General features: G+C 40.3%; 1 protein-coding gene across 4 annotated transcripts; it reads left to right on the top strand.

The window, feature by feature from the left end:
- Window positions 1-2,872: 2,872 nt before the first annotated feature.
- Window positions 2,873-16,173, top strand: DCAF4 (DDB1 and CUL4 associated factor 4). Of its 4 annotated transcripts, none has more exons than XM_015630631.3 (14): window positions 2,873-2,923; window positions 3,214-3,325; window positions 4,371-4,468; window positions 6,058-6,215; window positions 7,525-7,607; window positions 8,223-8,325; window positions 9,110-9,253; window positions 9,942-9,991; window positions 11,267-11,346; window positions 12,921-13,016; window positions 13,128-13,225; window positions 13,915-14,091; window positions 14,714-14,828; window positions 15,761-16,173. In XM_015630631.3, the coding sequence occupies exons 2-14, from the start codon at window positions 3,216-3,218 to the stop codon at window positions 15,952-15,954; spliced, it is 1,506 nt and encodes a 501-aa protein (XP_015486117.1). In that variant the 5' UTR covers window positions 2,873-2,923; window positions 3,214-3,215; the 3' UTR covers window positions 15,955-16,173. The 4 variants fall into 4 exon arrangements, with proteins under 4 accessions (XP_015486117.1, XP_015486116.1, XP_015486115.1 ...); XM_015630630.3 differs by having other exon boundaries at window positions 3,209-3,325; XM_015630629.3 differs by lacking the exon at window positions 2,873-2,923 and having other exon boundaries at window positions 2,933-3,325.
- Window positions 16,174-17,293: the final 1,120 nt, after the last annotated feature.

The following is a 17,293-nucleotide window of genomic DNA, read 5'->3' as shown; positions in this document are numbered from 1 at the left end:
AGTTGTCTTTTGTAAGCTGAGCTTTAACAGGCAGAACACAGGTTTAGCCCCAGAAAGCATGAAACATATGCTTAAGCATACACAGCTTAAGCCTCAGCAAAATAAGAGCTTAGACAAACTAATTTTAATTTTGAAATGCAACTGCTAAGAGTGAACACAGGCTCAGACCCTGCAGTTCATCTGAAAGGCAACTGATTAAACTGTAGTAATTCTAAACCTACATTCAAACCTTAAAGTCTAATGTTATTGATAAAATTTGGTCTTTACAGAATGTTTTAGCGTAATTTACAAATACATTTCAATCAACTAAATAAGGATAATCTGAACATATATATTTAATCAACTATAGGGGTATAAACCCAGTCCCTCAGGTCAAAAATGTAGAAAAACAGGGAAGGTGGACACAGTGGCAGAGTGCATTCCACAGGGCAGGATGGCCTGGGCCAGTTCATGAACCAGCCTGAGACGAGCAGCACTCAATTGTTACCAGCACAAGCACAGCCAATTCCACAAACCCGGAGTAGAAACAACTGGTCACAAAGCAGTTCTCAAATTCTTTCACTTGGAGCCATAAGCTTCATGGAAGATGGCACTGCTGCACAGCTGCAGGATATCCTACAACTCCAACCTGAGTACAGCCTGCAAAACAAACTCTGCACTAGGAAGGCTCAGCTGAGTAGTGGTATATATACCCAGGATTTAGGAACACACTTGAAGGAAAGATCTGTTCTCCATGAAAGGGATCCAGAAAAGGAAGCAAGAATCATCAAAACTAAAAGTTGTCATCCATAATATCCTAGTGGAATGGTATTCCTGAGGCAGTCTCCAATCTACAGAAAATTATTCAAAAGGGACAGCTATTTCACGTATCAAATATGGAACACAGCTGCAGAGAGCAAGGTAACAAATTGTTTCCTACATTCACAGAAAAAAGAATAGCAGTAATGTTTTTAAATTGCAGCAATAAGCAACAAGGTAACACACCAGGTAACCTGTCAGTGAGATATAATAATAAATACTAAAATAAAATAATCAGAATAAAACAACAAAGGCTTTAAGAAGAGGTTAGACAAACTATTGCTAAGGAACAATGTATGGCTGAATGTGTGCATTTTATTTATGTATTTGTATATTTTATTTCAATGCATACATAGAAAATCAGTAATCTCTGAAATATCTTTCAGTCTATTCTTTATTAACTTTCATAGTAAGTATCTGCAACACAAATGAGAACACAAATCATTTAACATAATTCTTCCCTAATGAGAACTATTTCAGTGACAATAAATTTCAGCTTATAAGCAGCATATATTGGTCACAGAACCTGGAAAATTGCTCACTGGGTACCAGAAATTAAACAGATGAAACAAAGCCAATGAAACAAAGCAGAGTACTTTGTACAAAAACAAAGTACAAAACAGTACTTACAAAACATTAGGCATTCTGGAATACTACCCACAAGCCAGGAAATACCATGAAAAAAACCACTCCCTAGAACCCTGTGCATAGGTTTTAAAACAAATTTATATACAGATCAAGTACCAAGACCATATAAACCATCACTTTGAATCCAGTCAACACCAGTGAGTTTCAGCAACAGCTCACTTTCTGTAGGCACTTTTCTCCTGTGACTGTATTAAAATTCAAAGTTATCTGGTGAAAGCTAAAGATTACTATCACTAAACCACTGTGACAAAACAACAAAACATGCCTTAGAATTAGACCATGCTGGTGCTCTGCCTTGTAAAGACATAGAGCTCACAAACTATATGCAAGCCATGGGTGATTTCTCCAGTTATTTGTATCCTTAAGTGAATATTTTCCAAGGCTATTTTAACTCCATGCATTTTGAACTTAAAACACAGATCATGTAAGTGAGAAACATAATATACTATCTCCCAAAAATTACCCTCTTGTCAAGTAAGAGAACAAACTTGTGCAAAGTCTAGACATTGAAAGTAGCAAAAACACATTGCCTGCTTTTCCAGTACTGGCATTTCTTATTTGTTAAAGCAACCAAAAAAACTTTTCATCGTTTTAGAAGCAAAAAGGCTAAACGTCTATTTTTCCATAATTTATTTAAGCATCGCTTTTGTTTGTTCTAACCTTAATAATTCATTAAATGAATAAACTTTTTTACAATTCTGGTTATAACTTTTTTAAGGTCCTAGACGCTGAACAAGCAGGAAGGGGAATGTCACTTTACAAAAAGTGCTTAAGGACACCTCTAAACGATTAAGAAGAAAAGGAATTTATTACTGAGACTGCAAGGCGATGGTAGCTACCACCACAGCCCTCTGGTGCCCGGAGCAACCGAGGAGCTACCACTGATTGCTGCAGCCCGAGCTTTTCCGCCCACCTTGTGCCTCAATATTGCCCAACAGTAGAAGGCACAAAATAAGAAAAAAATAAGCACCAAGAAGCCTCGTCCGGAAAAGTCACTTTCAAGGCACTATCTCTTCTGAATTCTTGATAAATTCAGACCAGTTGTAACAGCTTCTGCCCACAGCCGAAGGATGGCTTTGAGGGAGCCAGCGACATAGAGAAGCAGAGATACCCTTTCGGTGTCTCCTCCAAGCACGCCGCCTCCCAGCAAACCCCAGGCTGCCTCTGCCCTGCGTCGCTCCCCTACCGTGCTAAGCGACCCCTTCCGCCCCGCGCTGCTCCCCTGCCGTGCTAAGAGCCCCTCTTTCACCCACACCCTCCATGCCCCCAGCGCCGCACCCCCGCGCCATCGCCCGCCCTCAGCCCGGCCCCGCCCCCGCGCGGCGCACGCGCCGGCCCGGCCTCCTGCGGTTGGACGAACAAGCTGTCCGTCACGCGGCGAAGGCGGCTGAGCACCAATGAGAGGCGCCTCTAGGGGTGTGTGGGCGGGGCGCTGGAGGCAGCGCGGACGCGGCAGGGTTGGCGCGGGCCCGGCGCGGTGAGGGACGGGCGGGCCCAGGGAGGTGGTGGGGCATGGTCGATCTTTACTGTCCTTCTTCCTCCGGCGTTTTGGCTTCAGCGCTGCGGGGTGACCCGCGGAGCTGGTCCGGGACTAGTGGAGAAGTCGACAGGCATAGGGGAGCGGCTGTGCTACGGCCGGCCGGCGGGCCTGGTCGTTACGGGTTGAAACTGTTTGAAAAGAGGCCGCATTAAGAGACTTGACTTGTGTGCTGAGCCGTTCCAGGCAAGCAGGGGTGAGGTATGTGTGTATGTTTGCTTTAAGAGTAGAAATGCGGAGAAACTACGGTCGAGGCAAGGAGAGGCGTGGATGGAACAGTCACAAGTGCAGCCTCCACCCCCATCGGCACAGAAGACCCAGTCACAACAACCGCGCCCAAAGGCAAGTACAGACAGCTTGTGCTTAGCATGGGCTGAGCCATTCTTATGCCTAATTAAATGTGCAGGACGGTGACTTTCTAGAATTGAGAGGGTTGCCACCTGAAGATCTAGCAGGCAGTACTTCTGGTATATCTGTCATCCCTACTGGGAGTGGAATTGCACTGATTTCTGGAAGTTTATTGTGTGTTTACAACTGTACACTGATTTTAAACTGAGATGTGGCTCCATGAGCCAGTCCTTTCAGCTGTGCATTATTGTCCATAAACCCTTCATCAATATGCAAAGATAGTTCAGGGAAGAAAAATATAATTACTTCATTCTACCTTCCTATTTATTTTAAGCCTCTGAGTCTATTGGTGTAAAGTCTGTCATTAAAGAATCTTCCTGAATGTTTGAAAGCAAGGTAAGTAATGTAGTAATAATACCACATCTAGCAGATCAGGAAAATGAAACAAGGTTTCGGGAATAATCCCCTGCCTTGAAAACTGATCTGTTCAGGAAAGCGTGTTTGACATTTTGGAACTTACTCTTGCCTGTGTTAGAGCTGTTTTTATGGTTGCTTTTTCATTAAACTTTTGTTTATTTTAAATGTTTCTAAACCTCATCAGTGAAATTCTTATTACGGAGAGAATGGCAAAATATTTTTGACCTGTCATCATTGTTTTACCTGCACTGTCTCTTAATGCTGTGCTGTGAAGAGTTAGTACTTTCAGGGCCATTTGTTTGATGTACAATTGGCCAGTTAATTTTTTGCTAAAAAAAGTTAAAGACGCTTGGAGAATCAACAGCCACCTCTAATGTATTAGCAAATAATTTAAGGCTTTTAGGATGTTATATCACTAATGTTCTTGTGAAAATTTTAAGCTGAATGTTTTTCACTGTTTGATTTTCATAGTTTAATGTATGGTGATATGCAGAGTGTGCTGTCAGAGCACTGCAGAATGGTACTCCATTGATGTCACTAACAATCTGCTTTCTAGATTATTTGTGGGAAAGATGTGTGGGGCAATTGTGAGCCTATCTTGATGGCAATGCTTTTTTTTTAGTCTGGAACAAGAAGAACAACAGACCCCAGTGAATGCAGGTCCCAGCAGCAATGAAGATCCTTCTTCGTCCAGTTCAACACAGAACTCTGTAGCACCAGGTAAGAGATGGTGTTCATAGGTCAAAAGTCAGTACCTATATGTTGATTATATGGAAAAAGTAGTAGTAGCCGCATTAATAATCTGGTGTGACAGGAAAAATAAACAGTAAAGTTAGTGGAGAGAAGTAACATCAGGTGATATAAAAGGATGTAGTAAGTAAAGATAGAAAGAACAGAGCCAAATCACTTTCAAGCCCACAAGTGCTTCTCATGTTTGAAAACTTATGTGCTTAGCCAAGCTGACATAAACTGAAAAAATGCGATTCTGTTTCTCCCTCCAGAAATGCTGCTTTAGGAAGAAAATTAACTACTAAGGAATCAAATAAAACAAGAGAGCCTATAAAAAATTACAGCTTATGTTCAGTTACTCAGTCTTTTGAAAGGTGCAACAATCCACCACTTTGTGGTGTGTCTCTTGTGTGATGTGTCTATCCTTATGCCTTCAGTGTACTTTGTAGTCTGTAATAAATACACTCTGGCTAAATACTTTTTCATTTACAACAAACGATGAAATAGCAGTGCTGTTGAGAAAGATGTCCTGTTTATATTCTGTTTTCCTGACTCATTAAACAATGCTAGCAAAAACTAAGCCAGTGGGAACTAATATGTCTGTACAACAGCAGAGTCATGAAACAACACTGAGTTTAAAGAGATTGTTTTTATATATCATCGTTTTGTGTTGTGAGCATGCCAGGAGATGCATCCTGCAAGACATCAATTCCTGTGTAATTACTGTGTAACTACTAAATGTAGAGTGTTTTTATAAACTTTACTGATTCATTGACTAACTTTTTATTTTTGCTAACCTGAAAAAGGGTTGGTCACTTGTGGCTAGTTTGAAACCTAGAAGAGGCAGACAAGGAGCTGCAAAAAGAGGATATTTAAAATGAAATTTCTGGTAGTAAATTAAATTTTAAATAAAAACTGTTGAAATTAGGTGTTAACAATTCCCTCTGCATAAATTTGTCCTGAGACAATCTGTCAAAGTATTTTAAATCTATCAAAGTATTTTACTTGTCTGTCTCTGCATTCACACAGACAATGAAGCACTAAATGAGTGTTTCTCATCCCACTTTATCTTTGGAAGGAGCCAAAGGTACTCTTGATTTTATCTAAATCTCTCCTTTGTGTTGAAGAAAAAGTGTCTAGTTCTGGGAAGTGAATCACTTTATTTGGGTTTATTTGATACGTCACTGTCATTTTTTTTTGCTGTCCTACCAAGTCTTTTAACTAAGAATGTCCCCTCATGATTTATTTATGAAGAAAGACCCTTTTTGTTCTGCAACAAAACCTTTCTTTTGTGCTTTTCTGATTGGTCTGAATTTCCTCTTGGTCAGTGGTGATGTCCCTTCTGTACCTGTGTAAGAACAGTGCAGTTGAACACTATAAATAACCTCTTCTTTTCTCCTGTAAGTGGCTCATCTATTCCTAGTCTGTGTATCATGCTTGGGACTTGTTGGGAGCTAGAGCTTTGGGTCTCACAACTCTGACATTCACATGAAGATATGGAATATCAAAGAGCAATAAACAAACTTAGTTATCCACCTGATTTTGCCACTTTTTCTCCTCCATGTGTTCCCACCCTGAAGAACTTCCAGGATTTTATTACGACCCAGAAAAGAACCGCTATTTTCGCCTACTGCCTGGACATAATAACCACAACCCACTCACCAAGGACAGCATTCAGCACAAGGCAATGGAGTGCAAAAGACTGAGACTCTTAGAAGAGGAAGAAAGACAGAATCAGGTATGTTTTGAAAAATATTGCAATTAGGCTTTATTGTACTCTGGCCCAGGACAAGTTATACACTAAAGTCTTCAAGTTCTGACAATTCAATTTCTTTTTCTGCTAAGAATAAAGTCCTTGAAGCCTTTTGTTTGGTTGTTTCACACAGGAATCAAGTCAAAAATAAAAAAAGACATAGGAAATATGCTCAAAATTGCAGTTGTCCAGCAGTTACACTTGAGCCAGGATATTGGATGCCAGGTTTCAAATTCCTGCCTTGAGCTGGCAAAGTGGGGCCTTAATTTAAAGTTTTTTGTATTTTTAATAAATTTATTTATCATATTCTGGACCTTGAAGAAACAATACTAATCATAGTTGGTGGTAACAGGTTTTTCTTGAAGAACTTTTTTGGACAGCTAAAAATCAAGGCAGGTCTTATGCTTCTGTCTGTAAAGTCTGTGTGCTTTTCTTCATAAAGTGTTACAGTGAAATTAATGCTGATGCTGCATTTTTGTAATGTGGGTAAAATATCTAACAAGGATGCTTTTTAATTACCTGAAAAACATGTCATAACTTTACAAATAACCGCTAAGCTTATATGCTGTCATTTGGGAAAAGTGAACAGTGTTCTTTTTCTTAAGCAATAAAGTTATCCAACCAGCTCTAAAGTCTTCAATGTAAAGAATGTTTTGACTCTCAAAACTCTTGGTTTGTCTGAGCATTATCAAAAAGATTTCTTACTCCATAATTCTGCTAAATACTATATCCCCTGGTATCCTCAGAAGGTGTTTGCATTAAATTCTAAAAGGTTTGTGAATCATGGAATGTAATCATAGAATGACTTGGGTTGGAAAGAACCTTAAAGATCTAGTTCCAGCCCCAGTACTGTGGAGGGAATGGAAACGGAATGGAAATGCAGCTTAGTAGAACAGTAAGACTGCATGTTTAATATCAGTCTTGTTGTGATAGAAGATTTTTCTGTCTAAGAAGAATATGAAGTGTTGTAATGAAATCAGAATGTGACTTTACACATCCAGGTGGTACTGCTGATTATGTAGGGTGAAAACAATGGTTGTTGGGGTTTCGTATTTTTCTTCCAGCTTCTGTATTTTCTGTATTTACTCCACATCTCACAGGACGATATTCTTGTCTATTTACTGTAGTAGATCAGGGAGATGGTGCTGGAATGTGTTTAATATGTTCTGAAAACTTTAATGTGTGTAGGCTAGAGGAAAAAGTTACCTAAACATCCCAAATGTCAAAGACTCACAGCTGTGTTTGACTCTTAAACAAGTAAGGAACTGAGTACAATTCTATGTTACTCTTCCAGAAAACAACAAGGACTGGACTGAACTCATCTGTGCTGTTACAGAAGAGGCAGCTGGGTTTGCTCAGCTCCACAAGTTATTGCAGGTACAGTGATTTGATTTCTCTTTGCAATGCCAAGTTCTGCTGTAGGTGCAACTGTTTCAGTCAAGTTTTCTTGCATTTCTTACTGTTCCATTGGGATGAGGAGGAACATATTACTTGAAGTCAGAAAAAATCTTCTGTAATAGTCAGATTATTAAAATAATGAGAATTCAAATCAGGAAGTTGTTTCCCAATTTTACTTCAAAAAAAGTTCACTTTATGTATGTATATGGATATGCTGTTTTGCCACATTTTACTTTATGAGTATAGCACAGCTTTTTTAGGATAAGTGCCTTTCAATGGACATGACCATTCCCTTGCTCCCCATTAGAACAGCAGAAGGCAAGTTAAGTTAGTGACTTGCTGTGTTGCTGTTCTGGCTATTAAAGATGTGCTGGGTTTAAAAATAGTGGGATGAAATTCCAAGAATGTGGAAGATGCACATGTTCATGGGTTATGCAAGTTAAATTTCAGCATGCTATTTATTCAGGTAATTTCTCTTCAGTGATTGAGAAGCAGTTCTATATCCTGTCCAGAATTCTTTTCATATGCATTAAATTTAGGCTTACCTGAATTCTCCTCTCTTCAACCCCCTCACCCTCCTACCTGGTTTTACAGGCTAGTCCATGAACTAAAAGTGAACTGCATGCAGAGGAGGAAGATAGAAATTCACAGTCTGGATTCCTCAGTTGCTGGAACCAACAATTTTAAAATCATTGTGGTATGTTATGAGAAATGATAAGTCTTTAAGATAAAGAGAGCCCATCTTCAGTGAAAATTCAGGCTCTTGTAACCAAATCACACAGGTCAAACGTTGCTTTTAAAGATGTGTTATTCCTGCTTTGTCAGTTCTTAAAATCTGTGCTTAGTAACTTTAAACAGGTAGGGAGAGCCTGTTCCTTTCTTACAAAGGAAAATTGTAAAAAAGGTTGGATATGAAAACATCTTTTGTTGGATTGTTGTTTTGGGGTTTTTTCTTTTTTTTCACACGTTCTTTTGGAAGTAAATAGGAGTTGAGTGGGTCATTATTGTGGGACTGGGAGAAGGAGTGGAGAAGATCAAGAGAAAGAAAAAAAAAAAGAAAAAGGAGCATTTTGGGAGTGGCAAAGCCTGTGGTTCAGAGATTCTAAGTAAACATCAGTAATCACTTTACATTTCATGGTCTTTCATAGACTATATAGAAAGCTCTCCAGGACCAGCTCCTGGCCTTGTAAACAGAGCACTGCATAGGTAGCTGAAGCCAGAAGGGACTCAGAAACAGTGCAAATGTATAGAATTGTTAACACTGGAAAGATCATTTAGTTAGCCAATGACTGAATCCTTTTCTTATCCCTGTTTTTTCTGTGCATGCATTTAAAAGGAGTTGGATTTTAGAGATGAATGGAAAGTGGTGTTAAAGGGATCAGAATTAATGTATTGTTTCATTTTAGACCTAATGCAACTCCCTCAAGCTGTTTTTCCTGTAAGTTTCCAGTAAGTGTGACTGGTAAGCTTTTATTTTACAGGCAGATGTTGCTTGTGAACGAATATTCACTGTGAACGATGTAGAGCATGGAGGATGTAAATATGGTATCATCAATCTCAGTGGTTTGGGGAAGGAGTCTCTCAGTGTGGAGATGTATGACAACCTCTACTTCACAAACCGCAAAGTATTATTTTCTGTTCCTCCTTTGGTGGTTGCATTCTCAGAACACTGTTCTTAGGAGGCTCAGGTGGGAGTGCCATGAGGGGTTGGGAAGGGGCTGGGAGAAGAGAATGGAAGGACCTAGAAATGTGAAGCTTGGGTAAACACAGAACCACAATAAACCTGTTGAGAAAGTGCTTAGTAAGAGTGATAGTTATCAGGAATGTTATACTACAATTGGAATGGAAGACTACATAGAACTACCAGCTTCCAAGGATAGTGATTACTTAGACTCGGACTGTAGCTGGCAAAACTCATCTTTGGCTACCAACCCTACCAAGATTTGCATGCTTCCTTCTTAAAAATAATTTTGGGAAACTATGTTTATCCTTAAAGCTTACCCTCAAGCTGTGTTTATCCTATTAAATATCAGGCATATTTAAAACAGGTTTTCATGATCCCTTCATGCTCAGATTCTTTCAGGGATGGTCCCTTGAATAATGGGATGTGCTTGGTGCCTTAGTTTGTGTTTGGTCTGACTTCTCAATGCTGTTCTGAGTATGAAGCTGAAATGCTTATGCCCCATTACTGAGTTATTTAGTGGGCTGAGGAGTCGTGCCCAGTGCCTAATTTTACGTCATTTTTGCATGGAAATAACATTTCCTTAATTGAGTAACAGATCACAAAAATAGTATGTCTTCTTATCTCTGAAGGTGAACTCTGTGTGCTGGGCATCACTGACTCATCCAGATTCTCACGTTTTATATCCTTTTAAAAAAAGCAAAATTGTCATTCAGGTTTCACAAGTCTGCATCATGCTTCACAGAAAAACTAACTTCAAGGAATACCTCTCCTGTAGTTTCCCCAGAAGATAAGTTTTCTGGAAAACAGTGGAAGTAATGAAAATCTAAATACGCTGGAATTACTGAGGTAGATGTACAGTTCTGTTATAGATATATGTGTAATTGTTCCCATGTTCATAGTAAATGAAAAACCATGTTTTCTGCTGTGGAGAATTCCCACTTCATTAATAGTGTATGTAAATGCCATATCCAAAATGATCTAGTGTTTAGAAATTGGCTGAGGCAAAAGAACAGGAGCAGGGAGTTAAGGCAAACAAGTTTTTTCTGAAGTGAACCTCTTTGAAAGTGGGATGGTTTGTTTGTGTGTAAACCATGCCCATATTGATTGGGGTGAGAGGAGAATGGGAGCAATTCAGTAATATCACCTACAACTTTCAGAGCATGTTCTGCAGGTCTGACTCAAGAGAAAAGTTGATGATATAGTAGAGGAAGCAGTAATAATGAACAGTGTGGAGCCCAAAAGAGTAGGGGAAAAAAACCTGAATTTTGACATAGGAGATGGCAGACAACAGGTGTGCTATTAAAGTGCCAAAAGAAATTACATAGAAAAGTATGGAATGGCTTGTGTGAAATACAGGCAATTCCAGACCAACCCATCAGGGGCAGGAGCTCATCAGGCAAGCACACAGCTGGGAACAGGTTCAGGATTGCTTCATTTGGTGGGTTCATGCTTTCCCCTAGTGGAGTTAGAGATGTACCCCACTGAAGCTGAAGTGGAGCTTTCAAATTCTATTTTTACCTGGTATAGTCTTCATAAAATATTTAAATGTAATGTAAAGTGACTTTTCCTTGCCTTCCATTTTTCCAATACATCTCCATGAAAAACAGATCTATATTAATGCAGTATCAGCAACTTGAAAAAGTGAGAAGAATGATCTATGTAGGCCCTGCTTATTATTTTCTTTTTCCTATCACTAGTAAGATACAATAGTATTCTCTTATTTTTCTGGTAGTGAAAATATACAAGCAAGAATTTTAAATCTTTCTAGCTCGTTCTTATGAAAGAAATGAAGTGTCACAGCTTAGTTGTAAACTGTAAAGCACATCAAAGGTCTCAAGGAAAAGTGTTGTGAGCTGTAGCTGTGTCAGGGCATCTTGCTTTTCCCATTTATAAATATTAGGCAGCCTTGTTCCAGTATGGGGAGAAATCAGTTTTCCTTAACTCACTTCAGCAAGCTGTGTCTCATGGGAATTGCAGAAACACCAGGCTGTGCCAGTCTGCTTCCAGCATCATTGTTCAGCAGCACTAACCCAGGTAGGGTGTTTTTGTTGTTTTTTTTGTCTCTGAGTTTTGGTAGCAGTTATGGTATGTAAAGAGCACAAATTAAAGATTATTTAAGCATTCTTTTTCAGTAGTCGGTGAGGCTGTTGTATTCCTGTAAGACTAAAACAGCTTAAGAAGTGAAATGATGATGAAAGCAGTATTCGAAGCCCTAGCTTATTTTTAGCTGCTGCAGTACTTGACTTTGGCAGGAGAACACCTCACTTGTAAAGTAAACACTTGAGATTTTTCATCAGCTTGGCCTGTAACTAGTACTTGGAAGCTGCACACAGTAAATACTCACATTCCCTTACTGTCCAGTCACTGCAGAATCCCTTCTCATAGCAGCTGCTCAGATATTCTCAGTGCATCAATCAGAGCTGGAAAGCTGGTAAATATCTCGGCCCATAGCTCCTCGTACAAGCTCCAACTCCAGTTAGTTGTATGGAAACCTGACTGACTGGGGGAGTACTACATCTAAAGTCTGGCTATAGCTGATCTTTTTTGTTCAGTGTTCCTGGGGACAGGACTTAATTAATTGGACTTTCTTGATAGATGTTAGAACCATGCTTCTTCAGGTCACAGAGTGCTCTAATCTGACTTCCATTCAGACATGATCAATTAAATTTATACAGAGGAAATCTGTGATAGATAAGAGTAATGGACTAGTTTTAAATTTTTAATGTCTTACTATATATGCAGCCATTAAAAAGAATTGCTTAGAGTCAGCGTTAACTTGAATAAAGAGTCACTGAGGGTGGATGGCTACTAGGCCAGCATACCCAGCTGCTCTCAAACATTTGAAGCCTTTCACCACAATTAGCTGCTGTGAGCTCCACAATCCTTTCATCCAGTATATCATACTGACTGTTTAGGTATTTCCAAATTTGATTTCCTTCACTCTCCTAAATAGGTGGTTTGTGGGAGCCTTTGTAGATGCCAGAAGGAAAGTAGAACTTAACACTATCTAAAATTATGTTATCCATCCATTCTTGTCCACGTCACCTCTGCTACCTGACAGATGTATGTATGATGTGCCATGAAGGAAGTAAAAACTGGGGATCTATTCTGCTAATTGGCATAAATTCCATGCAGGGGCTACATGAGTAAGGGTCAAATCTAGGGTTTTATTGCTTAATCTTTTTCTTTTTTTTTTTTTTTTTTTTTTTAAATAAGCAGGCATAGAATTTACAGGTTAGGCTTTGGCTAATCTGTAGTTTATAAAGTAAATGTTTTTTATTTCTAGCCCACTCATCTTTTGAAAAATGGCTTACTTAGTGCTATAAGGCAAGTGTTCTCTTTCCTGCCATGGTCAGCCCTCTGATTACTGAATAAATCTAACAGTCTCTCAATATCATCTATTTACATAGACTGTAGGCATCCCATTTACAGTCGTGAACTTGCATTTCTGTTTCCTGTCTCTTGAGCAGCTTAAGGACACAAATTGGGTCACTTGCTCTCCTTCAGATTGAAATGTTAAAATAAATGTGGCAATCTAAGAAGCTTTCTGAGTTATCATCCTGTCCTAACATTTTATGAACACTTCATGTGTTGCTCCTGTCTTCTAGGAGCTCGACCTGGAATGCTGTGCAGTTTCAAGATATCCACTGCCTGGTCCTGCGCTTGGTGCCTGAATCCCCAAGCAGACAACTGCTTTAGCACAGGTGATCTATCTGCAAGGCTGGCAACCCCCTGTGTCTCAGTGGGAAAGACTTCATTCATCTCCCATCTGCTACACAAATTACAGCTAAACCAACATCATCTGTCTTCCTTAGGCCTAACACGACGAGTTCTTGTGACCAATGTAGTGACAGGGCATCGTCAGACGTTTGGAACCAGCAGTGATGTGCTGGCACAGCAGTTTGCCACGCAGGTACGGAGAACCAGACACCATTTTTTCAGAGCACTGCCTCATTGATGGGCTCTTTATTCTGTTTGGAGCAGCACTCCTCAAGCTGTACATAAAGTTGTGATGACAGCTGCTGTTGGATGGCTGTTGCACAGCAGAGCTGATGTGGTCTCATGCTCTCACACAACTGAATAGCAACAAAAAGATTATCTGATTTCAAACTGTGGCAACAGGGGCAATTTTTGTTAAGATTAGAGGTTAAAAGACAAGGAAGCACAAAGAACACAGTAATAACATGTAAAATTGTTTTGGTTTTGGCAAATAACCTCATTCTAATAACACTCGGTGTATTGCCTCCACCAAGAAGGAGAAAGTCCCTATAAAGTATTAATGGACTTGTTCACAAAGAGTTATGATGGTGAAATAAGAATAAGAATTCCAGTTTGTGTTTTACTGTTTATGTTAGACTGAATTCCTGCTTACCTAGGAAAACTTTTACAGCTGAAGTAAGTAGCTGAGGTTTGAATGGAACTAACACATTGGCTGAAAAACATTGCAGTGTGTAATTAAAATTCTGCTTCTTAATGCATCTGTTAAAATACTTTGGCAACTACACTGTAGAGCTGAAAAGCACGACACAGACACTGTCTGTGTAACTTGTAAGATCCTTGCAGATGTTACACAGTATGCTTCTTTCTCTGGGATTCTCCCAGACCCCACTGCTGTACAATGGCTGCCGTTCGGGTGAGATTTTCAGCATTGATGTGCGCCAACGTAACCGCAAGGGGCAGAGCTGGAAAGCAAATCGTCTCTTCCATGGCTCAGCAGTTACATCTCTTCACCTTATGGAGGCTGAACATTATCTGATGGCAGCAGATATGGCTGGAAAGGTATGGTTTTGTTGTGTTTAGCATATTCTGTTCCTTTTAGTATCTGGGCAGTTACAGCTACTTATCCTACTCCCGAGGGCAGATGTCTGCTCTTAGTATGTAGGATGGAACTGGGTGGTAGTTCTGTTTATGGGTCTTCTTCCAGAGCCCATTTTTTATCACAGAATGGTTTGGGTTGGATGGAAACTTAAAGATAACCTGGTTCCAGCCCCCTGTCATAGGCAGGGACACCTTCCATTAGACCTTCATCCAACCTGACCTTGAACATTTCCAGGGATGGGACATCCACAACTTCTCTGGGAAACCTGTTCTAGTCACTCACCACCTTCACCTTAAAGAGCATCGTAATATTTAATCTGAACCTACCCTTCTCAGTTTAAACCCATTCCCCCTTGTCCTGTTACTACATACCCTTATAAATTGACCCTCTCCAGCTCTATTGTAGCCTCCTTTAAGAGGAGGCTGCTTTTTCAGGCTGAATTCTCAGCCTGTCTCCACGGGATGGATCCTCTAGCCCATTGATAAATCTTCCTGTCCCTCCTCTGGACATGCTCCAACACCTCCAACCTTTGGGTGCTCTCTGCTTTAATATATCATCTCAAACAATTCCTTCAACTTGCAGATAAAATTGTGGGACCTGAGAACAGCAAAATGTGTGAAACAGTACAAAGGTCACCACAATGAATATGCTCTTCTCCCTCTGCATGTAAATGAAAAGGAAGGACTTCTTATAGCAGGTAGGTTAACTTTTTCCTCCTTCTCTTCATATAGTGGATCACTGGTGGTAATTTTCTTATGCCTGAGGGGTGTTTCTTAAGTACAACTGTTAGAAACTGTAAAGATGTTAATTCTTTAAAACTCAGAAAAAAATTAGCCTTAAACATACTCTAATATACTATGAAAGTTATGTTATGGATGTACACCTACTGTAATCAATCCTGTGAGGTACTCAACAGCTTTATCTGCTGTGTCCTGCAAAAGTCCCATTATCCTTTCCACATTATGTCTCAAGAGTAGAGCAGAGAACACTTGATTTTAAAATTCAGGGAAACAGCATGAAAACAGGAGACTTGGTGATAACTTGGTATATCTTTAGTTGGTGCTTAAGTGGAGAATGTGGTGATGAACTGAAGCATTGGTATGTGGGCCTGACTCATTGTAAACTGTCTATACCACTCAGATTAATTTTGAATACTGCCATTTACCCTCAGATTTTTGTATTGTTATATTTGTGGTTGGGAGTGGAAAAGTTGCAATAGATGAAACAAAACCCCTATAGTGTAGTCAAGGTTCATAGAGTCACTGTAAAGACAGTGACCTCCTTTCCTTGGATTTGTCAGTAAGTGGTGGAATAGTAAGAATTTTTAATTTGACTTAATTTTTCTCCCCTTTTTTTGGCTTAGGAGCTTGATAAAGAGAAAAGCACTCTAAATAGTGATTTATTGTACCTTTAATTACCTAATAGGAAATGCACATTTTTCCCACTCTTGTAGTATTCAGTGCAAAAGTTTTGTTTTGTAAAGTATGGGTAAACACTTTGCCTCTTGTGGGTGTAAAAATATTCAGGATGTTTTCCCCATAGACCTTCTGCTTCTGTGGTGATTATCTCGCAGAATTATTGACATGTAAAGTCCTTCTTGTGTAATGTTGAATTTTGCTTTCCTCCCAGTTGGTCAGGATTGTTATACCAGAATTTGGAGTCTCCAAGATGCTCAGCTGCTTAGAACCATCCCTTCTCCCCACCCATCATCCAAAGATGCCATTCCTAGTGTGGTGTTTTCTTCAAGACTTGGGGGTAGCCGAGGAGTTCCTGGCTTACTCATGGCTGTCAAACAGGATCTCTACCACTTCTCTTATAACTGAGATTGCATTCTCCTCAGACCTGGTCTACAAAGCTGCCAATCTGTATGTGACTTCAGAATCTTTACACCAGTCACTAAGCTGTTGAGTCATCGTGTGCTTGCTGCTGCATCTGCTTTGCTCATCTAATTGTGTGAACCTCCTTCAGCAGTCCAGCAAATCTTGCTGTGTAAATACATCTCAGACATCCTGGAAATAAAAGCTGAACAATGATGAACTGTAGGCAAGATTCAGTCTCTCTGAAATCTAGCTGTAAGCCTGCCAAGCAGGTAACTTAAAGAGCCTCTGTTGTGCTAGCTGAATTTGCTGTCAAAAGGCTGCTCTAACTTGATCCTAGTTTGGGCACCTAGACTTTAGCTGTGGTCACATCTGCCTCAAGAAGTAGGCTGGCCCAGCAGAGTGAAGCAGCTGATGCTGAGAAGCTGAACGCTGTAAGTGTTCTGGGGCTTTGTTTGGAGTAGCTTTGGTTGGGGTTGCTGCAACTGCCACTGCTCTACTTTGGAAGCAGCCATGCTCCATGGCTGGAAACAGTTCAAGGAACAGCTGTTTTCCTCACCCCCACTGTCAGTCCTTTTTGCTGGGTCATACTAAACTTTGTCCCTTTCAGATGATGATAGCATATGACCGCCTTGCCACCATCCCCTGTAAAAAGCAGCAAGCATGGAGCAAAACCTGTTTTCTGGTCCAGTAGCAAAACTGAATGTCCCTGTTAATTTATCAAAGTATTTCCTAACTAAGTCCACAGCCCTAACATGCAGTTTGGTCAGTGGTCTGGGAGGGTGGGCTTGCTCGTGCAGCTGTAGCAGGACACAAGCCCAGTTCTACAGATGACATCTTTGGGATTTGGAATCACCTGTGCAAAGTCAGTATGCAGAGGTACAACTGGGTCTTCAGCTGCAAAGCTGTAGGACCAGCTCACAGTAAGTGGATGATAGCATATCTGTAAACAATGACTATGCGATGGAGCCTCTTCACTTTCTGCCTGGTAACCACTCTGGGTTGGACAAGACCATCCTGCTCTCAGCAGCTGTAGGAAGCACTGACCAGATCAGGAACCTATGAGAAGGTAAAGGCCCATTAACTAAGATGGGCTTTACAGGAAAGACACGCTGCACTTAAGTTTTCCAAAATTCCTACTAAAGCTGTTCCAGAACCATCTTTTCATCCTGGGATCTGCTTAGAGCATTCAGGTGTACAGTTGTGTGGTCAGAGATGCTACTTCCCCTGGGGCCCTGCCAGCTCAGTAGATGAGCGCACAGATGGGTTCTAACAACAGCTGTGCTGCACAGCACATTAAGAGGGCTCAGTGAGATGGGCCTGGCAGAGAGCAAGGCTGGGACTC

This window comes from Parus major, chromosome 5 (assembly GCF_001522545.3).
Source record: "Parus major isolate Abel chromosome 5, Parus_major1.1, whole genome shotgun sequence".
In the NCBI taxonomy this organism is placed as follows: Eukaryota; Metazoa; Chordata; class Aves; order Passeriformes; family Paridae; genus Parus; species Parus major.
The sequence above is the reverse complement of the archived record's forward strand: the minus strand, read 5'-3'. Positions and strand labels throughout refer to the sequence as shown.

Bases quoted from the DNA above. Each gene is read 5' to 3' on its own strand.
- DCAF4 (XM_015630629.3), top strand. From the start codon at position 3,195: ATGTTTGCTTTAAGAGTAGAAATGCGGAGAAACTACGGTCGAGGCAAG. The intron at 4,469-6,057 runs GTAAGAGATGGT...CCCACCCTGAAG, and splicing joins ACAGAACTCTGTAGCACCAG to AACTTCCAGGATTTTATTAC. The intron at 14,829-15,760 runs GTAGGTTAACTT...CTTTCCTCCCAG, and splicing joins GGAAGGACTTCTTATAGCAG to TTGGTCAGGATTGTTATACC.